We start from the raw sequence: 24,250 nt of genomic DNA, 5'->3' as shown, positions 1-24,250 counted from the left end.
CTGGCACAGCCCATGGCACAGAGGTGTCCCCCTGTCCTGGTACCCAACACCTTTCCCCACTCATTAAACCAGTCTAAATCATTTGATTATTCAGCACAAAAGGAATTAACCAGAGATTTCATCTCCCCTTCAGGGCCATCCCGTGCTGATGCTGTCAAAGCACCACAGCTGATTAATAGTTTGAGACATTTCAATAATGCTGGATTTTAGGAACCTAAATTGCATCTTACTTAAATGGCTGGTGTAATCCTTCGGTGAGGTTTTGTACAGAAATTGCTCCATTCATTCTGCACGTTTCCAAATAATATTGTAACCTGTGTGCTGCATGAATGGCTTTCATAAATTAAACACCGGCATCAAGGTTTTTATTTGGGTTTTAAGGCTGAGATAAAAGTGAGTGGAGAGGTGAGAACCACTAATGGGCTGTGAACAAGGACTGAACACGCTGTATTTATTGTCCTGTTCAGCATGACAGACAGGTACTGCTTTTATGAAAATCTTTGGAGTCTGAAATGGAGTGAAAGCTGCAAAGGTGGGATTGTTCCAGCTTCTATGGCTGGCAAGGGCCACACAGCCCCAGACTCCAAGCAGGGACCTCACACTCTCCATGCCCTGGTTTCCAGCCAAAGGTCAAGACTGCCCCATCCATCCTTGTCTCTCCCAACAGGTCCCATTTTCTGCACCCATTAAAATGTCAGAGGACAGGGTTAGACAGGATATTGGGAAGGAATTCTTCCCTGTGAGGGTGTGAGGCCCTGGCACAGGCTGCCTGGTGAAGCTGTGGCTGCTCCTGGATCCCTGGAAGTGTCCAAGGCCAGGCTGGACAGAGCTCAGAGCAACCTGGGCTAGTGGAAGATGTCCCTGCCCATGGCAGGGGGTGGGACTGGATGATTTTGAAGGCTCCTTCCCTCCCCAACCATTCCATGATTTGTTTCTTTAACTGCTCCCTTAGGCCTACAAAAATCCCCTCCAAAATCATGGCTAGTCTTCCTCATCCTCCTCCTCCTCCTCACAAGGCAGGACACAAGAGTGGTCACTCCCCATCCTGCGGCATCCTCCACCCATCCATAAATCCCTGCCAAGTGGCTGATGAATTCCCAGGGCTCAGAGTGACCCCAGGAAGTCACAGGCAGCCCCAAAGGAAGGTGATGCCATGGGAGGAAGGACCATGAGCCCCTCCAGCCCTGAGAAGAGCCCTGCTCCTCCATCATCCTCAGGGAAGATGATTTTCCCAGCAAAAGGCAAAAGATGGAAGCCAGCAGAGCTCTGCAATCTGCCATTCACCAAACCAAATGACATACAACAATAATTAGTGAAGATTACATAGCAATTAGCATGATTACAATTATACCAGTTGAAATCATTTATACAATAAAATCCACACATGCTTTGCAACACATGACCAAGGCCAAAAGTGTGGCTGGGATGCTTTTCCTGGGAGCTCATAAATAAAGCCAAGACAGCTCCATTTCAGGGAGGGAAGAGAGACACTGGCCTCATTTCTGTCAGAAGAGGATTTTCTTGTCACACCATCATCTACACAAGAGCTCCCAGTTTCCCACAGAATGATTTGCTTTTGACACAGTCGTGCTTAAAAATAAACGTGTCGGATCCCCAGCAGCCTTGGGACCAGGGCTCTCGGTTTTGTCACCTAAGGTGGGAGGGGAATTGCTGTCAGGGTGATCCTGGGGTGATGCCAGGGCTGTGGATGCCACAATCCTGTGGGGTGCAGGATGGAGAGGCAGATCTTGGGCTGTGGATCCACTCCCTGACTGCACCTCTGGGTAACGCCCCCATCACAACACAACCCTGACCTGCCTGGAAAGGTGCAGAATAAACACATAAACTTTTAACTTGGCTTCTTTATAAAAAAAACAACATATTTATCCCAACCTTGCACTGTGTCATATTTATGGAGGCTTAGCTCTGCTGGCCAGTGTTTTGTACAGGCATTTAAATAGCAGAGAATTAAAGGAAACATTAATCAAAGCTCTCCTTCCTATAAGCACACGGGTGATAAGAGCTCCTCGCTCTCCTCTGGCTCTTGGCAGCTGTTTGTTCAGCAAACACCCCAGATGTGGTGCTGAGCAGCCAACATGAGCAAGTCTCGTTTTTCATTACTGGGAGCTTGTGTAAGACAAAGGAATCTTAATAAGGAAGAGCTCGTTTCCCTGATCTCATTTTTATTACCTCCAGTCTCGTCTCCTGTTTGTTTGCATTTCATCCCCTCCTCGCTCCATTTCCATCATAGATGAGCTGCAGCCAAACACAGCTCCCACACAATTGCATCCCCCTTCACAAGCCTCAGGACAGAGGGTGATGGTCACACTGTGACACTTCACTTTTCACAAGGGCCACAGGCAGTCTGGCAAACCCCAGAATCCCTGAGGCTGGGAAGGAATCCAGGACCATCGAGTCCAACCTGTGGCCAATCCCCACCTTGTCACCCAGCCCAGAGCACTGAGTGTCACCTTCCTTAGATACCTCCAGGGATGGGGACTCCAAACCCCCCTAGGCAGCCCCTGCCAAGACCTGACCACCCTTTCCAGAAGGAAATTCCTCTCAGTGTTGAACCTGAAAGCCTGTGTGTCTTTTACTATAAATCCAAGGTGTTTCAGCTCAGAGATAAGATATTATCCACAATGCCTGTTTTTCTGTCATTCATTAATGATCAGAGTTGGGTCATTTGGACCAAAGCCTCCCCAGCAGTACTTAGGAAGGACTTTATTTATTGTGCAAGGTCCCAGTGAGCTCAGCCAGCTGCTCACAGGGTTCCCACTCATCACTGGCCTGTGGAGGGTGGCCCTGTCCATGGCAGGGAGTTGGAATGAGATGATCTTTAAGGTCCTTTCCAATCCAAACCACTCCAGGATTCTGTGATCTCCCCACAGGTCTCTGCCCTGCCTGACTGCTCTCAAACTCTGCCTTGTGCCTCCCCAAAATGCTCCAGCTCACCCAAAGGTGTTTCCTGCCAGGGAACTGCTCTTCAGAACATCAGTTCTGACAACAGTGATTCTCCTGTACAAGGCAGGTGGGGGCCATGGGGACAGAGCTTGCCAGAATCAGAGCATGGAGATTAATACTAATGTCTGCAGTGAAAATGTGCTCCACAATCCTGACAAATTCTGTCACCTTGGAGCATCTACCTACACACCTGCAGGGAGCAGGTGGGAGCTGCAGCGAGCTGTGCCCAGCCTCAGCCCTGTTCATGCGGAGAAAAACTGCAAAAATAGTGATGCATGTCCTGAGACACCACCCCTGGGAAAGCAGCAGGGTGGGGAGGCCCCCAATCACAGGGGCTGCAAATTGGGGCACTGCCAGCCCTGCCCATCCTGAGTTTGGATGGTTGAGATCTTTTCCACCTTCCCTACACGGGGATGATGCTCTCTGGAGCCCACTCTGCTCCCTGCCCCAGGACTCCATCCCTGCTCCATCTCTGCCCTCACAAACCTCCAAGGGGATCTGACACCCTCCTTCATCCTCTCCACAGTGCAGCCCCAGACCCTGATTTACAGAGCTTTTCCAAACTCAACCCTTGTGATTGATTCACACATGAAACACAAAGAACAGTTTCTCTGTGACCTGGAAATGGTTTTTTCTCTGCACTGGGTGGTCCCTCTGATGGGCACTGATTCAGGATGGGCACCTGGGCACCCACAGAGCAAAGCAGGGATATTTGGGCTGTGCAGGGGCTTGGGCCCCTCTCCAGCTCTCTCCCAACCCGTCAGCATCACCATCAAAAATTAACATATTTGATATTAGAAGGGTAGAAATGCATCCCTCTCCCTCAGCAGCGAGCATATGGCATACAAATCCTCAAACAGGCTGCGCTGCCTCTTTAAATTATCTCCAGAGAATACATCAAGGGATATTTTCCTGCTTGAAGCATGTTTTTGATGTAGTGACTTTCATCTGGTGTTTCACTGATCCTGGCGTGGCAGTGACTGCCTTCCTTGATTTGATGTTTTGACCTCAAACACCACAGGTCCCGCTGTGCTCCGTTTTGCACATCCCAAGAGAGCCCAGCTGAAGCCCCCACATCTCAGCACCCCCCCAGCACACCCAGGATGGGCTGGGGGTCCTTTACCTGAGGCTCTGGGTGCTGCGGCCGCCGAGGGACGGTGCTGAAATGCTCCCGGCCACGCTGGCGCTCGCCAGGGACGTCCAGCCCGCCGAGGAACTCGGCCAGGACTTGATGCTCTCCGCGGGCTCCAGGCTGAGCACGGAGCCAACGCTGGAGCAGGCATCCCTGAGGGGGACAGGAGAGACCTGTCAGCTCTGCAGCTGCAGGCAGGAGGGCTGGTGGGTCACCCTGATGGTGACACGGAGCAGGGAGTCCTCACACCTCCACCACTGCAGCTCCAGCTGCTGGGCTCTGCTCGGGCTGGTTTGTGGGAACCTTTCCAGGCAGCCTGGTCCTTGTAGCATTGTTGCTGCCATTCATTATTTCCTCAAGCTTTTGCAAGTGCCCCGTAGACTTTGGGCAGGAAAACCCTGCACTGCCTGCTGTGCCTGGGGCTGCAGTGACAGAGCCAGTGTGTCCCCAGGCACCCCACAGAGCCCTACACACCCCAGGGCTTCCCCAGGTCTGGGACTGCAGTGACAGAGCTGCTGGGACCCTGGGTACCCCACTGTGCACCCCTGGGCTCCCCTAGAGCCAGAGCTACCCCAGCCCACCCTCCAGGAGCCCCCAGACCATGTGTAGTGGATGAAATCCTTCAGGATCTCAGTTTTCCTTCAAAGCCACAGATCATATCTCCAAGCACAGCCCAGAGGAGTGGAAGCATCCCTCAGGATAAGAGCCAGAGCTGCCAGGGAATGGGAGTGGGCCGATGGGCATGGGGCACACAACTCCAGCACATCTGGATGCCAGCATGAACCCTGTCCAGATGTGGCTCAGAACCCTCAGTGCAGCAGCTGGTGGCCCACAAGCTGTGGCAGAAGCAGGCCCAGGCTCTGTCCTTTGGCAGCACCATCTCCTGGGATCACTCACGTGTCTCTCCTGGAGCACAGCGATTCCCGCGCCGTCCGCACGCTGCAAGGAGCACAGCAGAGGGTCAGCCACGGCTTGTGGGGACCCCAAACCCACAAAACTTCCCAGCCTGATTCAGCAGAGCCTCTGTGGCTGGGACAAGCTTTCCTTTCCTTTCTTTTCTTTTTTTTTTTTTAACTAATTTATCTGTTTTGTCCATTTGTCATGATGCCCCTTTAGCTGCGTGGCAGAGGGGGAAAAATTGAAGGGCTTTAGAAATAACACCTGAAAAATGCACTGGAATTCTTCCCTCATTTTTTTCCTGGTAAAACCCTCTACCCAATCACCCACTTTCACTGGCTCCTCTGGCTCCTGGGGATGATCAAAGCAGGATTTTTCACTCCATGAACCCAGCACTGAGGCACCAACAAACTGCTGCCAGGGACCTGCTGTACAAATGAGGCCTTTCCCACCCTTTTTGCTCACTTTAAGCTGAGCCACACAGGATGATTTCAAGGGTGAAAACCTTGGTTTTCCATGAAACCTTCCATTAACACAGAGTTTTTTGTGCAGCCATGTGAGGATGAGGATGTGGAACTACCCTGGCACAGCCCAGCAGAGCAGCTGAGCCCCCCCAGATCCCCCCAGCCCTGTCCCTCACCTGTCAGCATCGCTGTCATCGCTGTCACGCAGCCCCTCCAGGGCCACCTGCAGGTCTGCGATGCGGCGGATGGAGGTGCCCAGGTCAGCCTGCAGCACCTGCCTCACCTCTGCCAGCTCTGCCAGCTGCTGCTCCTGCACAGGGAACACAGGTGAGGGTCTGCACCTGCACCTGAGCTGAGAGTGGGTGAGTGCTGAACCATCCCTCCCTCACCACAGTGCTCCCAGAGCCTGTTGGTTCTGGTTACCTGCATGGACTGCATCTTCCAGCACCTTCCAGGGCTTAAAGGAGCTCCAAGAGAGCTGGGGAGGAGTTTTGGGTGAGGGCAGGAAGTGACAGGACACAAGGAATGACTGCCCACTGCCAGAGGACAGGGATAGATGGGATATTGGGAAGGAATTCTTGCCTGCGAGGGTGGTGAGACCCTGGCACAGGGTGCCCAGAGAATCTCTGGCTGCCCCTGGATCCCTGGAAATGTCCAAGGCCAGGATGGACAGGGCTTGGAGCAACCTGGGCCAGTGAAAGATGTCCCTGCTCATGGCAGGGAGTGGAACAGGATGAGCTTTGAGGTCCCTGCAACCCAAACCATCCCAGAATTTACACACAGCTCCATGCACCCAGCATCGCCCACCTTGCACACCAAGGACACCAACTTGGCCCTGCACCCATGACCATCCCATTCCAAGTCCTTCCAGCTGGGAAGGGACCCTTCCTGCTGTTCCTAAGCCATCCCAGGGTGGAGAGGAGGGAGCAGCAGATCCAGAGTGATTGAAGCTGCCAGCTGTGAAATCGCCACGGCGGTGGTGACAAGGTGAGGGATGATTTGCGACAGGCCACGGCACAGGAGCTGGCACACTGTCACAGTAAATAATGGAAGGCCTGGAATCACTGGGCACACAGGCCCCAGGGGAAGAGCATCTCAGTTCATCAAAACATGAAAAGAAACAGCCCAGTTTGGGTCGCACCGTGTCACAGCAGCTCCTGGGAGCGCGCTGGAATTGCTGAAAACCTCAGTGCTGCTGAGAAGTTCTCTGAAACTTGGTGTTTCCAAGCCCTCCACTTCCCTCCTGGCTCAGGCAGAAGGTGGAAAGGAGCTGTTTCATCAAGGGAAGCGTTCCATCAAGGACCTCAGGGGCTCAGAACAGGGCACACGGTGAAACACCAAGCCCTGAGAGGAGAAAAGAGCCCCAAGCTCCGGGTGCCTACGTGCCCGTGTTCAGCTATTTGGGGCAGTGAAACTGCTGCCTGATAAAGAGCTGAGCCCTTCCACAGCCTGATAAGAGCCTCTATTGACCCAGCTCTTCATCTGCAGGCTATGGCACAAATTAAATATAGTTCAGTGGCTGCATTTAATTCCACTCCTCTGTTCTGCTGTTGTTGACAGGGATGGGCAGGGAGTCACAGAGCAGTGTCCCCCTATGAGCACCCAAAACCCTCCTCCTCTGGACACAGAAATCCCCTGGGATGGTTGTGGGAACAGCAAACAGAATGTCCTGGGGGCTGGAGGGGTCCCCCTGGTTGGTGGGGTCCCCTCTAGCCTCGTTACCTTCTGCAGGGGAATTCTACCTTCTTCTGGGAATGCTGAGAGGGAAGGGAGCACCCAGGTGATGCTGCTGAGCTGGGGCTCCACCTGCCACCCCCAGGACATCCCTGGGCACCCACATTTGGTGGCACCCACCCTGGTGGCCTTGGGATGGGCACCTGCAGGGTGACACTGGGGACTGTGGGTGACCCTGGGGTCCCCCCCAGGCCACCTGAGGGGTAATTTGAGGGTGAGGCAGAAAATGGAGCTGACACTGCTCAACCCCACATCCCAGCTGTCCCAAACCTCATCCACGGAGACACCTCGTGTTTTTCTCCATAGCCTACAATTGTCTCCAGGAAAGGAATAATTTTGGCAATATGATTCAATTTCAGATGGAAAAATGCTGTCTGCATATCACAAATGGAGAGGGCCCATCCCAGCACCCGGCACCCAGGGAGCTGTTGGACACCTTTGACACAGGTTGTTTCTATCTAAATGTAAATGCAAGAAGCTTTTCTCTTTTCACAAAGTCCCTGGGCTGAGAACTGACACCCTCACACTGGGTAGAGCTGGCTTTTTGTTTCCTCTGAGCAGAAAAAGGGGAGAAAAAGGGAAAAATAAAACAGTTGAGAGAACTCATGGGGCAAACTGCACCACAGTTGGACCAGAGGGGCTGAAAGGAGCATCCTCTGCTCTTAAACCCCTCTTGGCACCAGAATCTCTGGCTGCTTTCACCAAACCAGTCAGACATGCACAGCAGGACCAGCCTGACCAGCTCAGAACCCCTGGCTGATGTATATTTTATCACCAATAAATAAAATATACATCCTGCCTGGTGCTGAATACATTTCCAAACCAAATTCTCCCATTCACACTGAGAGATTGCCCCAGAGCAAAGGGCTGGCTCTGCTGGTGGGTCAGAAAGCATGATTTTAGAAGGCTGAGGTTGATTTCTGCTGACAAGGAGCCTGGATTAAAGGTTTCCCCAAGACAAGGGGACAGGAGCTCACTCAGTGATGGCTGGCACTCAGCAAACCCACGGGGAGCTGCTCTCAGCTGGGCTCCTGTCCTCGCCCTGGGCTCCCAGGGAAGAGATTCTGCACATGGAAGGGGATTTCTAAACCTTCTTTTTCTTAATAGACTTTTTTTTTTTTTCCCCTCAGCTAATTTTATCTCAGAATTATTCGAGGAGAAGTTAAAAGGAGATAAACAAAGCCAGCAGTGAAATGATCCGTGGGACTCCCAAGGATCCCCAGGCCGGAGCATCCAGCACCACGTCCTTGTCACCACCCTGTATTTTTGTTTGTGCTTCTGCTGTGACAACGCCACCTTTGCTCGCTGCCATCCACCTCAACTGAAGTGTAATCTAATTAGTCCAATTTGGGTCACTTTTCTTCGAATAGCTCAGCGTGCACCTGCGGAATTCATCCATCATTATTATTTTTAATTAAGCCGTAAACTCCCGGCTTTTCGGAAAGTTTGAAGTGACAAAATTTGCGCACTTGAAGGCTGGAGTGAGATGGGGTGAGCACCGTGTAATTGGTGTGCGAGCAGCCACCGGCGCTGATGGATTCCTGAGGAATTTACTCTTTTAATGGCAAAGCAGAATCACAACAGCCCTAATTAGCGCGTTCAGCCGAGCTTTCACTCCTGGCTCCTCCATCACCCACCCTCACCTCTAAGGACCGGCTGCCTTTGATGATAATTGTCGTCACACTTCCTCAAAGACATTTGCTCTTGAAGGGAAGAGCAGCTGGAAAGACCCAGGAGCAGGCGGGGATGGGGACACAAGAGCCAGGAGACATCAGAGGGTTTGCTGGGACCCTGCTGGGAGCTGAGTGTTGGCCTGGGTGGGAGCGTGGCATTCCCAGCTGGAGGCACAAACAGCTCCCACTTCGCTTCTCAAGTTCAAAAAAAAAAACAACAAACAAAAAAACCCCAAAAAACCCCAAAAAAGCAAATAAAAAAACCCCAAAAATAAAAAAAAGCCAAAAAAACCCCAACAAAACAAATAAAAAAACCCAAAAATAAATAAAAAAGCCAAAAAGATCCCAACCAACCAAAGAAAAAACCCAAAAACAAACCTTTTAAAGTTTGCAAATGAGCAAAACCCCCAAATCCTGGAGTTCAGGCTGTGTTGTGTTACACAACGTGGCTGTAGCAGGGCTGGGGTACAAAGATTTGCCAGCAAAAGAACCAGGAAAAAAAAAAAAAAAGTTATTTACACTGAGGATCTCACAAACAAAAACTTGTGAAGAGTATCTTCACACCTGTACTTCAGTTTTCTGTAAAATTAGTTAATTATTGTGCTGATGCATTTCACAGCTTCATTAAAGAAAGCTGATTTTAGGACAGCAGCCAGCAGCCCCTGTGGTGTTCTGGGGGGGTCAGAGGGGCTGTGCTGGGTGCAGGGGGGCAGGAGGAGACCCAGAGAACCCCTGGATTGTGCCTCAGCCAGCCAGGGCTTCATCCCAGCTGGATCAGCCCTCGTTTTTCCCTAGGCATTCCATCAAGGAGAAACCTGGCTCTCCAGGAGAAGAGACCTGAGGGGCTCCTGCCCATGGCTGAGCCTGTTCCAGAGTTCTCATCACAGCCCTCATCCAGATGCTTGAATTCTCTCCCATGAAATCCAAGCTGTGCAGGCAGCTCAGACAGCAGCAGCACGGCCAGCACCATCCTTCCCTAAGAGCAGCCTCAGGAGGGAAATCCCAGACAGTGCCTTGTCCCAGGTGCTGTGCCAAGCCACTCACTGTCCCACATCCCTGCTCCCAGCCCTTCTCCATCCTTCCCAGCTCCTGTTCCACCCTTCCCTGCACTGCAGCCTCACCAGGGGACACGAGCATGAGCATTAGTGCACACACAATGGACACAGAGAGCAGGGCTTGGGTTTAAACTCCCCAGGATTAACTCCAAGCTGGAAATCCATCCCTCACTCCTCACCATGACTCAGTGTCTGCCGTGGTCTGAGAGCATCAGGGGGCTGGGGCTGGCCTGTCAAGCTCTGGGTGTCAGCACAGCAGCTGAGAAATGAGGAGCTGCTGCAGGCTGGGATCCAGATTTTATTGGAAGAGGAGCTCCAGCTCCAGGGAGGAAACCCAGGATGTGCAGCCAGAGCAAAGAGTCCAGCAGGGCCAAGTCCTACCCCCATCATTACCAAACATGCTTGGAAAGTGTTCAGAACCCATCCTTCTTACAAAATTCATAAGGCAGAGCCATCTGCCTGGCAGCCAGCTCTCATCCCTGCTCCTCACTGGATATTCCCTGCTGAATGGCACAAGGCTGCCTCCCAACTGCCCTAAGCTGGGTGGGAGAAGGAAGAGAGATGGAATAGACACCCAAAGCCTGGTTGGGGGTGGTGGCATAGGATCTCCAGTGCATCCACCACTGATAAATATAAGGTATGAGAACAAAATACCTTCTATTTTCTATATTATATATATATATGCTATATATATCTAGATGTAGAGGCAGCAGCTCTGAAACAAGACAGGATTTCCTACCCAGTCTCTGCCAGAAATTTGTCCCTTCAACACTCCCCCTTTAAACCTCGACAGGGTGTGGTAAGTCCACAACCTCACCACCGTGTATTTAAATAAATTAAAAAAAACTGTTAGGAGCAGAGCATGACTTAAGTAATGTCAAGTGAATAATTCACGCTGGATTTATAATTGATGGGGGATTTAGCAGGAGCAGAGCCATAAGTGGCTTTCTATTAACTATTGATGCTCCCCACCAGGCTCCTGACGAGCTCCTCGATCACAGATCTGCCCCATGTTTTATTTAAGTGTTCCTAAGAGGACACACAGTCTGGGGGATGCCTCTGCTCCCAGGAATGTCACAGCAGTCCCTGGATGTGGCCATGCACATGGATGCAGCTCCCAGGGAGCAATCACCATGCAACAGCCGGGATGGGGAGGTGTGGCCAGGGGAGCCCACCCACTCCTTTCTCCTGCAGATGCCACATAACCCCAAATATCTGAGTGTCTGGATAAACCCAGACCCCCCAGTTCTGCCTTACAAGTTCAGCTGTTAATGGGGCTTTGTGTCTTTTTTGAGGGAGGAGCCTCTAAAATCCCTTTCAGACCTCTTTGCACACTTTATTTGGAGAGCACAAAAGTGCCAAGATATTCCTGAACCTTCCTTCACCCGTCGTTCACATCCCCATACGAAACATTCAAAAAGCTTCTAAAAATATAGGCACAACACCAAAAAACACAGCAAAAAGAACCCACCCCTATCCCAACAGCCAGAGTTCCATGTTCCAAACCCTGCCCTTCCAGAAGAGCTGCAATGAGCACCCAATATCACAGCAACCACAGCCGTGGCTCCCTCAATCCCACAGGGAAAGCAGCAGCATCAGGGAGCCCAGAATGCCCATGGCACCTCAGCAGAGCCTCTCACCCCACCATGGCTCTGCAGAGCATCAGAGACTCAGAGATCCGACCTCATTCCATGCCCAGAGGGGGCTGCTCTGGCAGCACACAGGGCTCAGCCTGGCCCAGCAAGGACAAAGCCTGAGCGTGGTGCAGGCAGAGGATTGGGAATCATTCACACCATTCCCCTCGGGAAGGCTGGCAGCCTCGGGGCAGAATAAATCCTGAAATCTCCTTGATTGCTAACTAAAAGATTATTGATAAAATAACTGCTCCTAATTCGGCCCTGCTGCCAGCAGAGCTGCAATATCTTTCAATTACCACTCGGGAGCGAGGCTTTCCCTTGGATTACTGGAAGAAACAACATGAAAAGAAACGCTGGGAAAGGGCTGGAAAGTGAAGGTGAAGCTATTTTTGCTGCTTTCCAAACCCAGCTGGGGCTCTGCTCACTCGGAGTGGGTTTAGCTGCTGGTTGGTTCTGTCTGAGCTGCAGCCACGGGGGTGGTTTGGCAAAGCCAAGAGCTCCAGGAGGATCTGGTGCTTGGGCTGAGCCTGGCACACCCATCCCTGTGACCAGCTCTCAGGGGCTGCTGCAGGGCCATTTCCCACCCACCCTGGTTGTGCCTGACATGAGGAGAACCAGCACGAGGAGCTGCAGGAATGACCTGAGTAACTTGGAAAAACAGATCCATCTAGGATGGAAATACCTCCAAGATCACCCAGCCCAACAGTTACCCCAGCACTGCCAAGTCCAGCACTAAACCATGTCCCCAAGTGCCACATCCACACGTGAACTGCATTTCTATGAGTGGGGAAGGCAAAGCCACCTCCTTCCCACAAAAAAACCATGGAGCAGAGTGACTGTCCAGGCTCCCAGACCAGCCATGGAGAAAGGGATCATGAGGATCCTCAAGGACAGTTTTGGTTCAATGGTTTGGGGCTGCAGAGATGCAAAGCAATTCCCTGCCCCTCCCAGAGGAGCCCAGGACCCAGGGAGTACCTGCTCTGTCCCCAGACCCAGAGCACACAAAGGACCACACACAAAACAACTTTTCTGGGGCCCTCAGACCAACCCAGATGTTATGAGGGGCCACCTCCAGCTGAAGCAAATCCCCCATGGCCATGGGACCACCCAAAGCCCAGGAGGAGCACCCCCTCACCAGCTCCATGCGCCGGCGGCTGGACTCCAGCTCCCTCTGCACCAGCTCGTCCATGTCAGCCTTCATCTCCTCCATCCTCCTCTGGTAGTACCTGGTGTTCTCCTTCTCCCGAGCCTCCGACTCAGCCGCCTTCTCCAGCTCCTCTCCCATCTGGATGATGCTGTCTCGCAGGCGCAGCACCAGCACCTGGGGTGTGAGGGGAAGGTGAGGTGCTGGAAAGCTCCCTGTGAGCACTGCTGGCTGTCAGAAAGCCCCACAGGGAGGTGACAGCAGTGCCACCGACCAGCCGGGCTGCGCCAGCCGCCCACCTGTCCCTCCCAGCCCTTCCCAGGTGCTCCTTTCCCCGCAGGTGAGGAGGGGGTACCTCGAAGCGCTTCATCTGCACGGCCTGGAAGTCCAGCTGGCTCTCCAGGTCCCGGATCCGGGCTTCCTGCCGGCTGACGATGGAGCGCTCGGCCGGGCACTGCTCCAGCTGTGCCACCCTGGCCTGAGCTGCCTGCAGCTGGGAGAGCAGGGGCTGTGTCAGCACCCCCAGCCCCTCTGCTGAACCCCTCTGCTGAACCCCTCTGCTGAACCCCTCTGCTGAACCCCTCCCAGGCACTGGGGGTCTCTCCTGGCCCCTGAGGTGATGAGGCCAAGCTCTGCCCTCACTTCCCAAAGAATTCCCAGCACAGGCCTGACAGCAATGACAGAAATGTGTGGCTCTGAATGGAGAACCTGCTGGCCAGGGACACGTGTCTAGGGCTCCTTTGCTTTTTTCTTCTCACACACTCTTTGAGGACAGCAGGCATAAAAATTCACAGCCTTTGTGGAAAGCTGCCTGGACCAAGCTGCTTCCTCAGCTCTTACACCGAGACCTCCAAAGGAAACTGCCCTTTTAGTGATCCCAGTACAGCTCAGGTTCAGATTCTGAATTTGACCTAGAACTATGGGACTTTGTCTCCTTTTATCCAGCCTATCTCCAAAGCACCACCCGCTCCGCCTTGGAGGGAGCGAGTCCCGCTTCTGATTCCTGGGCAGCTTAGCCACGCTCCAATAAAGCACTTAACTTAATGGGATTACTCATGTGTTTAAAATTAAATCCACCACTCCAGGAGGGTTGGCACAGCCACAGAGGCGAGGGGGTGCAGCCCCTGCTGGTGCCCACCCCAGGGCAGCCCCGGGGTCAGCCCATCCCAGCCACGGCTGCTCAGCAGGGGAGGAGGGAGAAGCCAGGCTGTGAATCCCAAGAACTCTGCCAGGAAAAGATTGCTCCAGCCTAAAGAGGTCCCATTCCTCAGCAGGACTGCCACAGGCTGGGCAGGAATTACCTTCTCCTGCAGGCCCTGCTTTTCTTTCTTCACATCCTCCACCTGTGTCTGCAGCTCCCGGATCTGAGCGATGTCTGTGGCCGACTGCAGAAACAGAAAATTTGGAGTGGGAGCAGCAGGATCAGAACCAAGGGCTCGGAGCAGAGAGCTGGTTCCTGCCTGCACCTCCAGCCACTAGGACAATGAGCTGCTCCTGGACTGCCCAGATGGAGCTTAATTCTCCCAACTCACTGCAGCTTCCCTAATTTTTGAAACAAGTATTTGCGGGTCAGGACAGAAACCAGGTTGTCACCTCTGTCCTCAGGACCCTTCCAGACACCGGCCCTGGATCCCTGTCACCTCTGCAAGGGCCACCAGACTGTGAATTGTCAGCCTGGCCAGCCTGCCCCTCTCCCGTGGGAGATTTGGGGTCCCTCAGCTCCCAGGACAATCCTTTGGGAGAGCCTGACATAGTTTGGGTACAGCACTGAGAGCCCCAGGGCTGTCTGGCAGCACTTTTTCACCTCTGCATGTGAGAATCGTGAAAGGAAGAATAAAAACCACCCAAAGGGGCAGCTGTAAGATTCCACAAGAATTGGAACTAAGGGCAAAACATCCCTTGAAAGAAGACTTAAAGCTGCAGGTGAGAGGAGCTGGCGCTGTGAGCCTTCCCTTCCTCATCACAGCTTCAGTGTCCTGGGGTCCCCACCCCCCTGTGCCCCCTCAGGAGCCACCACCTGCTCTGTTCCAGCCTGCAGGGCTTTCTGAGAGCCCTCCCAGGGGGGGAGACACTGCCCCAGCTCCTACCTGGGCGATCAGAGCCTTGTGCTTTTCCATGAGCTCGTTCAGGTCTTCCTGGTCCTCATCGATGCGTTTCAGCAGGTCGGCTCTCTCATGCTGCAGCTGGACCAGCTGCTCGTCCACCTGCAGGAGGATCCACAGGACCACTGGCTCTTGGGTCCCACAGGGAAGCCACCAAATCCCCTCTGGGATGTGCTGCCAACAGCCTCCAACCCATCAGAGAGGCACAGCAGGCCACGGGATGCTGCTCCCTTGCAGGAATTCTATCCACCCATTAAACCACCCGGGGGGCTGGTGTTTCCAAACAGTCCAGGTGATTGAGTGGATATCCTTGGAGGCTTAGTAAATACGCTCAGACATTTTGTAAATATCCTCCGTGGTGTAATTAACACTCCGAGGTGATTTATTAAACACTCTGCTAGTGGCTGATTTAGCACAGCAGCTGCTGATTGCTGCCAAACCCTCCCGAGGTGGGACTGTGCCCTCCCACCTGCCCTGGTGACACCTCCAGGAACCCACCAGGGTCTTGCTTCTGCTGAGGGTCTCCAGCTCGGTGTGCAGGTTCTCCAGCTCCTGGGCTGCTGTCTGCTGGGCTCCCTGGACCTCTGCACACTTCGCTTGACTCTCTTCCAGCTGGGAAAAGTTGCAGGGGATCATCATTAAAGGAGCAGGAACCACATGTTGATGGTGCTGTCCCCCTGCCACACAGCCACGTTAATTTCCACTTCCACTGTGGAATTTTTTCTTCCCCTGCTAAAGAACACAGAATCTCCGCCTTTTAAACCCGTGCTGCTCCTCCTGGTTTACAGGGCAAGCAAATCTTCCTTGGCACCTCCCAGCACAGATCCCAACACCACTGAGTGCCCTGGCGAGTCCAGCAGCCTCGATGGCACATCCTCCCTCTTCCTCGGTGAGGCAGAGCCGGGATCATTAATTTGCAAAATTATGTGAATTACATGTAATTCCTGATTAGAGCAATTCATGATTCGGGGTTTGCAAATGGGCTTTTCACGTGGCGTAAATTGCATTTGCAAATACACGTGGAAGATCCCATTTATAAACGCTAATTTGCTCTCGGGTTTTACAGCTCAGCCATTAAGATCACAACGATTTCAATGGGCTGCAAACATCTGGAAGCTGCAGCATCATCCTGAAAACTTCCCCCCTTGCCTGGATGGAGGAGCTGTACCTGAACATCCAGTTCCTGCTCGTTGGGGTTTCTTTTTTTTCTCTACAAAAAAGAAAACTAAACCTTTCTGCTCACTGCTCCTGTGCCTGGTTTCCCTGTGGAGTTCCTGGGAGCAATGGGAAAAGCTGCACACCATGGTACCATGGACAGAGTTTGAGAATTTTAGGCTGTTTTCTCAGGGTTTACTTTCTTTTTTCATCTCTCTCCCTTAAAAAAAAGTAAAATAAAAAGGTGGGGAGGATCATGGAATACTAAAACTGGAGCAATCCTCAGCTCGCTTCCCTCCTCTATCTGGGGAGATTGAGACCTTTCACTAGAGGAGGAAGAACTTTCTTCCATCAGGTGAAAAAAAGTCTCTGTGTTTTACTGGGATGAGTTGAAGATGCCACTCAGATCAACTCCTGGTTTTATGGCCAAGGACTTTCCCACCTGTCCAGCTGCTCCAGAAACTGCAGCATTCACAATCAGCCCTTGGACTGGCCTCTTCCCTGCCACAATTCCCACCAAACTCCTGATAGTTCAGTCAGACAGAAAAGCATCTCCAGGACCCCTCATTAAACATCAGCTTCCAATTCACTTCGTGTAATGGAATTTTCCCACTTGGGAAGAATAAATTGAAATTCCCCCCAAAAAATGCATAATGTATGAACTGTGGAACAACATTAGTTTGCTGTGAACACCATCTGTTAAATACCTGCATAAAATGGATGCCTCAGCCTTATTAAGAAACAATGCTGCACTTCCAGCCATATGGATTTTGATTAACGGAAATGTAGCATTTTAGCAGAGTTTTTCTTTTTGTGCAGGTCTGTGGGCTGGTGGTAGGATGCATTGGCTTTTAAGAAAGTCGTCATGAATGCCATTAGAAATTGTTTCAGTTTAAAGGACAGGATAACCATGTGGCATTTTAAACACATGCAGAGTCTCAGTGTTGGTGGTGCAGCAAAAACTCCACATTCCCAAAATCCAGGCTGTTTGCTCGTCTCCAAACACAAAGGGAGCCGAGCACAGGCCATGGAGTGAGGGAGCCAGGGATGCACTGAATGGAATCACAGGGAGAGAGGGGTGCAGGGAGCAGGAATCCCAGAGTCAATAAGGTTGGGAAAGACTTCCAAGGTCCATCAAATCCAGTCTGTGTCCAATTCCCACCTTGTCACCCAGCCCACAGCGCTGAGTGCCACCTCCAGTCCTTCCAGGGATGGGGACTCCAAACCTCCTTGGGCAGCCCGTTCCAAGCCCTGATCCCCCTTTCCATGAGGAAATTCCTCCTGATGTCCAACCTGACCCTCCCCTGGCACAGTTTGATGCTGTTCCCTCTCCTCCTGTCCCTGTTCCCTGGGAGCAGAGCCTGACCCCCCCCAGCTGTCCCCTCCTGTCAGGGAGTTGTGCAGAGCCAGAAGGGCCCCCTGAGCCTCCTTTTCTCCAGGCTGAGCCCCTTTCCAGCTCTCTCAGCTGCTCTCCCTATGACTTTACTCTCTAGAGTACAGATCTATTTCCCCAGCTCTGTTCCAGGTGAACTGGGCATGGGGCTGGACACTACGGGATGGATCCAGGATGGGCAGAGGAAGCACCTCAGCATCAGTGGAGGTATTTAACAACAGTTAAAGAGTGAGTTAGTGAGTGCAAAAAATGGCCAACCCCTGCCCTGGACATCCAGGTGATGGACACAGGCACGGACACACCGCTGGCTCCATCAGACCCAGCTCACCTTCCCCTTCTCCCTCAGCACAGCTGGGAACAGCTGCTTCTCACAGCTGTTATTTATGCACAACGACCCTCCCAATTACACTTGGATGTTGCTGGAATTGCTCGTGCCTCCAGATTCGTTTGTTTCCAGGGGAAATGTGCAGAACAGATTAATTCCCGAGTGGTTTCAGAGCACCAGCATCTTCAACCGAGCCCTTGCTTGACACTTGGGAATGGCCCACAAGGGGATGGACAGCCCCATGGCAGGGCACCCCATGGGACTAAGAGCTCACCCTGGGGCCGGGGATGTCCCCAGTGTGGTGACACAAGCTGGCACAGAGCTGGAGCCGCTCCCCAGGTCACTCAACACCGCTGAGCCCGGGGCTGCCTGCGCTCAAATCCCCCCCAGATCCCTCTCCCCCTTCCAGCATCCCTATGGCAACGCCGCCCCAGCCCGGCCGTAGGAGACACACAGAAACGCGCCAAACAGAAGGTAATTAACAGGAAATAAAAATAAAAATAAAAGGGAAACCCACTTTCACCAGCGCTGGCTTAATTACAGGGAGATGCTCCTTCCCGGGCGACCCCGCCCGGGTGTCAGCACTCAGAGCGGGGGAGCTGGGAATGGTCTGGGGATGGGAATGGTCTGGGGATGGGAATGGTCTGGGGATGGGAATGGTCCCTGCAGCTCCCTCCCTACCTGTTTGCGCAGGTGCTCCAGCTCCTGGGCGCTGCCTGCGGGCTGTGCCGGGGCCGGCAGCAGCAGCTGAACATCGGCCAGGAGGGCTCGGGTCCTCCGCAGGTCCCGCCGCAGCCGCTTCTCCACGTCGAAGTCGCGGTGGCCGATCTGGGGAGGGGACAGGGGTGTCTGAGCTCTGCTGCTCCCTGGAACCCCTATCAGGCCCTTCCGACCCACCCCAAAGCGCTCTCCACGCAATTCAGGGATATTTTGGTCAGCTGCACCAGAGCACTGAGTGTAGAGACAAGTTGTTCCTTGAACACATCCAGGGTGTTCCGTATTTTTCCCCACCAAAGAGCTGCTCCTCTGGAAACATTTGCCCAGCCCTGGTCTCCATCAGCCACATCCTCCCCAGTGACCACCCCTGTGGCCAAAGGGACAGCCTGGCCCCACAGCTGCAAGGAGTACCTTAAAAAACCCACCCTCAATGCTCCCAACCTGGAGAGAGGGAGAGAGCAACCATGGTTACAGGGATAAAGGAATTAGAAAATAACCAAATAAACAGGGATGTTGTTTCAGTGCTTGATTTCAGCATAACTGAAGTATAAGAATGTTTTCCATTTAGGTTGTTTTCCACGGTTCTCGTTTCAAACCCCTTCCTTCTCCTATTTTCCGTTCACTGGCTAAAATCAACTGTGTGGATTTGACCTTGTAGCCTGGTTTAGAGCTGGCTGGAATTTGCTGGAACAAGAAACCATTGGCATCTCCATTTCCTTGATTAGTTTTCTGGGTTGGCTGCTTTCTTCCCATTTTTTAATGAACTGTCCTCTGCAAAGCAGAGGGTGTTAGCAGCACCACCACTGCTGTCCTCCAGCTGGATCCTGGACGCTGCTCACATCATTTTCCTGTTGCTCAGGGTCTGTCCACGACCACAGGGGATAAATTTGGTGCCATGGCTGGAACCAGCTGCCCCTTCCCACCACTGCAGCCCAGGATTTTTAGGTGACAAAGGCAGGATTTGATTTAATAGCTGCTGTCAAACTTGTTTTGCATGGCCCCATCTCCCCTTCCCTTACACCAGGACCGCCCTTGGCTGGCTGGGGGCTCTCCTGGAGGGACAAGGGGCCTTTCCTCCTGAGCCCCCCAGCTCCTTCTGCCCCCTCATCCATCTCAGCTCCCCTCCACCCACACGTTGGATTGTTGTAATAATCCCCTGCTTTGATACAGCATTATTTATTGTGACAGTTCCCAAAACATTTTCTAAGCCAGGAGCAGGAGGGTTGTGTTGGATAAGACACATTTTGTGTCTACTTGAAATATGCCCCCCATTCCAGGGCTGTGAAGATCCCAGATTTATCCCATTTAATGAGCACATGGGAGTGCCAGGGCTGCTGGAATGGTGAAATCCAGCTCGTGCCAACAGCCAGAGGACACAGGGCTTCGTTTCTGTGCCAGGGTGGGTGGCACTGGGACAAGGCAGCTTGAGGGTGGGCAGGAGGCATCAGGACAGATCCTCTATGTAGGAATTCCGAGCACAAAAACTTCTCAAAATCTCATGCATGTAAGCCCAAACACAAAAACAAACACCAAGTTCAACCTAAAACCTTAGAAAAAGCTTCCAAATTTAGAAACCATAAGCAAAAATCTGAGTTTATAATTTAAATTTTAAAAAACCCCCATGAAGCTAAGTAGTAAATTTTTTTAAGGTTTTAAAATTAAAATATAAAAAGTTATAAAAATAATTAATTAAATAAATAAATAATAAATAATAAATAATTACAAATAATTCCTCTGTGATGAGCAGAATTGGATAAACTGCTTTTCTTGGCAGCTGGATGCACTCCAGGGCTAGACCTGGCTAGTTTGACTCTCATGAAACACCAGGAGGAAGCAGACGCCTCCCCCTGCTTGGATAATTCTCCTGTGCATAAGGGAACACCTCTCCTCTGCAGATCCTTAGTGGCTCCTGTGTGATCCCTGCAGTCCCAGCACCTCCAGATCCCAGTGCCTGGATGGCATCTGGGGGAGATGAGGGACCGAGCTCCACGAGCAGCTGCACGTGCACCAACACCAGGCTGCTGCTCCGGCTGCCCTTGTTATCCCCACTCCTGGTTTTAGGGCAGGGCACTGGCCCCTTACCTGCTCACACAAGGTGCCAATGAGCCCTTCCAGGTCCTGCTTCTCGTGCAGCACCATCTGTTTCTGCTCGTGCTCCTGCTCCAGCTGCATCTCCAGCTGCCGGAGCTGTGGGGGAGAAACCCAGCCATGCTCAGTGCCCAGCCACCTCTCCAAGTGCCAGCAGGGCAGGGCCACTGCCACAGTGGGGGTTTGGCATTCCAAATCCCATTTCTCCATTTCCAAATCCCATTTCTCCATTTCCAAGTCCCATTTCTCCATTTCCAAACCCCATTTCTCCATTTGGAGAGGGAGTGCACCGAGGTCTCTGCAGCCAGCACTGGGGACCAGGGATGGGCCATGTCCTACCCCTGGCAGTGCCAGTGCAGAAGAGAGGGAGCAGTCCAGGGACCTGCAGGACATTGGGGACAGGATGGGCTATTTGAAGCACACCCAGTCATGCCCTGCAGCTCTGGCATTCATGTTGGCACCCATCAACCTCATTGGTAGCCCCAAGGAAAGGGGATTTCTTGCAAATCATCCCCAAACACGAAGCCCTGGAGCTGGTGCCCTTGGTGTGACTCTGGTGTTACTCTGGGAGCAGTGAACCCATGTGCTGCATCACACTGTCCCCAACAGTCCCTCCAGCATGCCAGGGGCTCACCCCTGACCCAAAGCCTGATCTGCACCCCCAGGCTGTGACTGAGGCTCACGCTGGGGTGATGGTGGGACAGCAGCACCCCGCACTTCCCTGGGAACATGGACCCCTGGAAGGGCTCCTAGGGATGTGGGGAGCTTTGGGGAGTACCCAGCATCAAACCCACCCAAGCAGGACCTACCCTCTTCTGGCAGGACTTCTGTGTGTCCTCCAGCTCCTCATCCTTGTCCTCCAGCTCCTTCTGGTGGATCTGCTTCATCCTCTCAATCTCCAGCTCCAGCCTCTCGTGGGCCTGAAACACCCAGAGATGATGCACAGCCCCGAGGGAATGAGGATGGTGCTGGCCTGGGCTCGATGTGCCCAGTGGGGACAGACTCCCCCAGCCCCATATTACCTGCTCTAGGTGATCAACAGCTGCTGTTTGCCTCTCCAGCTCCTTCTTCTGCTCAGCAGCGCTGCCCTCCAGGTCCCAGAGCTTCTTCTTGAGCGCGGGCACCGTGTCCGTGGCCCCGGGGCTGCTGAGCTCCTGCACTCGCCCGGCCAGCACGGCCACCTGCTGCTCCAGCCTGGCCACCTCGGCCTCCTTGTGCTGGACAGAGTGGGGCTCAGAGCCCAGACACTCACACCCCACTCTCAGAACCCACTGCATTTCCAAACCCCCTGGAGCAGCAGCTGGGGCTGGGCAGCCACACCGAGAGCACCATCCCCACCTTCCCCTCTTGATCCTGACCTCACCTTCCCACTCCCCTGGGGTGTCCCCCCTGGGTTCCCTGCAGCCCCCACTGCCTGGGGGTGCTGGCAGCAGCCCTGGGGCTTGCCCCCATGCCAGCAGCCATGCTCCTGCCACCACGGTGCAGCACCATCCCACAGGGCACAGATCAGCACCTTCCCCAAGGGGGGATTGGGGGTAGGAATGTGAGGAAGACCACAAGTGACCCCAGTGAAAATGGGGGTGGCCCTGATTAGCTGAATCATGGGATGGGGATCACTGTAGCAACAGCCCTTCTTCTGGAAGGGGAAAGTTATTTAAACACACTGAACTGTGCTAAGAGAAACTGGAATCAATTTTCCTGATTGCCTCTGCTCTAATTGCAAAGGTAATTGCTTGGCTCACAGAGAGGCTCCCAAAACTGGGTACAACACAGCAAAGTGGGCTCTCCTCTTACCTCCAGGCTCTGCTGAAGTTTGCCCATCTCCCAGCGGATGCTGGTGTTCTCCTGGGACAGCTTTTCACGGAGGCTCTTCTCGAAGGCAGATTGTCCCAGGGCCTGGGCTAACTGCAGGTCAAACCTGGAGGGGAACACAGCAAGGTCAGGCTGGACAGGGCTTGGAGCAATCTGGGATAGTGGGAGGAGGATATTCCCCCGCCATGGCAAGGGATGAAACTGGATGAACTTTAAAGGTCCCTTCCAACCCAAACCAGTCTGGGATCAGACCACGTGTCAGTCACACAGCAATGGGGTGGAAAAACAACTCCCAGCAGCTGAAACAGATGCAGACAGCTCCACCCTTGCAGCAGCTCCTCACTCACCCCAACCCTCCCCATTCCCCATTCCCTGGCACCTTCTCCAGCACCTCCAGCCCTACCCCAGCCTTACTTCTTCTGTCTCTTCTCCAGCTCGTGGCTGCGGCTCTGCTGGTTCTCGGCCAGCACCCGGGCATCCTCCAGCTCGCAGGCCAGGCGCTGGCAGCGCCGCCGCAGCCGCTGTGCCCCGTCCCGCGCCGCCTGGCACGCAGCCTGCGCCTCACCCAGCTGCAGGAGGGGGCACAGACACTGTGGCATGTCCAGGGAGGGACACACGGACCCCCTGGACCCCTCAGAAGGTGGACAAGGCGCCCCATGGAGGAGGGATCTCATAGACCCCACAGAGGGAGGATCCCACTGACCCCACAGCACACACCCCCCCTGGATAAAAGCCCCACCAGGACTCAGCCTCGCTTCAGTCCCCAGAGATTTTTCACTAAACAAGGACAACCTGAGGTGCTGTGACCACTCCAGCTCCAGGCACCCCCCCCCGAGTGCCTGCAGCATCCTCAACCCCTCCTGCTGAGTCAGCAGAGCTGCCCCGGGGCAATGCCTGATCCCGTTTGTCTGCAAAAAGCAGCGTCTGGACTGGAATCCCCAAGGATTCACATTGTGTTTGGGACAGACACGAAGAGCTCTCCCACCCCAGGGAATGGAGTCGTTAAGGAATGACTTTAAATAAGCAAAATCTTGCATTAATGAAGCCTGTAATTCCAAACTAACTGAGAGCAAATGGGCTGCTTCGCTTTACCCAAGCTCCTAAGACTCAGCTTCTTTCTTATTACTATTTAATGTACCATGAGAAATCTTTATTTCTTTGTTTTATCCTTATGGGAAGTGACCTGGCTCCCAGGCACAACTCAGGGAGGCTTTTTCCCTCCTCGGGGCAAAGCTTGGGAGCTGACAGTTCCTTCCACCAGCAGTCCTTTGTGTGAGAGATGGAGGAGCACAGCCCTGTACAGCTCCTAAAGCCAGAGCAGCACTAAGACCCACCACTAAAAACCCCCTGCCCATGCTCACACTTGACCAAGGTAGAATTTTGCCCTGCAGAAGAGATTTCTGAGGCTCAAACCAGTAGAAAATATCCAGTTTTCCCTGGTCAGTGGGAGCAGCAACAAGAAGCAGATGCAATGCTGAGCCTCAGCCCTGCAAAGCTCCTGGGAGCTGGGAGAGGAATAGCCCTAGAATAGCCCTGCTCCCTTGGGCGTCCCTGTCCCCTCCTGGGCTGGCAGCACTTGCCTTTTGTTCAAGCCCTGTCCGGGTGCCCAGCTCTGCCTCCAGGCGCTCCTCCAGCTGTGCCAGCCGCTTCCGCAGGAAAACGATCTCGGTCTGGGCACAGTCAAACCTCACCTGCCACTCGTCCTCTGCCAACAAGAGACACCCAGGGGTGCAGGGTGGGTGCTGGGGCCTGGCCAGCCCCTGTGGTCCTGCTGGGGATGCACAAGGCAGCGGCACCAGCACAGGGCTCAGGGGGCACTGCTCTGCTTTGTGAGCCCAGGGCTGCCCCACTCACACAGAACACGTGCCCTGCCTCAGGCACAGCATGTGTGCCCACCCCATCCCATCTCATCCCATCCCATCCCATCCCATCCCATCCCATCCCATCCCATCCCATCC

General features: G+C 53.4%; 1 protein-coding gene across 1 annotated transcript in view; it reads right to left on the bottom strand.

Moving 5' to 3' along the window:
* The window catches only part of MYO18B (myosin XVIIIB), a 54,036-nt gene that overhangs the window by 3,834 nt on the left and 25,952 nt on the right, over positions 1–24,250 (bottom strand). The window contains exons 28-42 of the mRNA XM_033518235.1: positions 23,873–23,997; positions 22,707–22,861; positions 22,275–22,398; positions 21,503–21,697; positions 21,290–21,400; positions 20,475–20,579; positions 18,357–18,503; positions 15,301–15,414; positions 14,788–14,904; positions 14,002–14,085; positions 13,056–13,193; positions 12,692–12,877; positions 5,634–5,767; positions 4,994–5,035; positions 4,088–4,249 (exon numbers count right to left, since the gene is read on the bottom strand). Of these exons, the coding sequence (XP_033374126.1) occupies positions 4,088–4,249; positions 4,994–5,035; positions 5,634–5,767; positions 12,692–12,877; positions 13,056–13,193; positions 14,002–14,085; positions 14,788–14,904; positions 15,301–15,414; positions 18,357–18,503; positions 20,475–20,579; positions 21,290–21,400; positions 21,503–21,697; positions 22,275–22,398; positions 22,707–22,861; positions 23,873–23,997 (1,939 nt within the window). The remainder of the gene's footprint in view (positions 1–4,087; positions 4,250–4,993; positions 5,036–5,633; positions 5,768–12,691; positions 12,878–13,055; positions 13,194–14,001; positions 14,086–14,787; positions 14,905–15,300; positions 15,415–18,356; positions 18,504–20,474; positions 20,580–21,289; positions 21,401–21,502; positions 21,698–22,274; positions 22,399–22,706; positions 22,862–23,872; positions 23,998–24,250) is intronic.

This window comes from Parus major, chromosome 15 (assembly GCF_001522545.3).
Source record: "Parus major isolate Abel chromosome 15, Parus_major1.1, whole genome shotgun sequence".
In the NCBI taxonomy this organism is placed as follows: domain Eukaryota; kingdom Metazoa; phylum Chordata; class Aves; order Passeriformes; family Paridae; genus Parus; species Parus major.
Note: the sequence above shows the minus strand (reverse complement) of the source record. Positions and strands in the feature narration are given on the sequence as shown.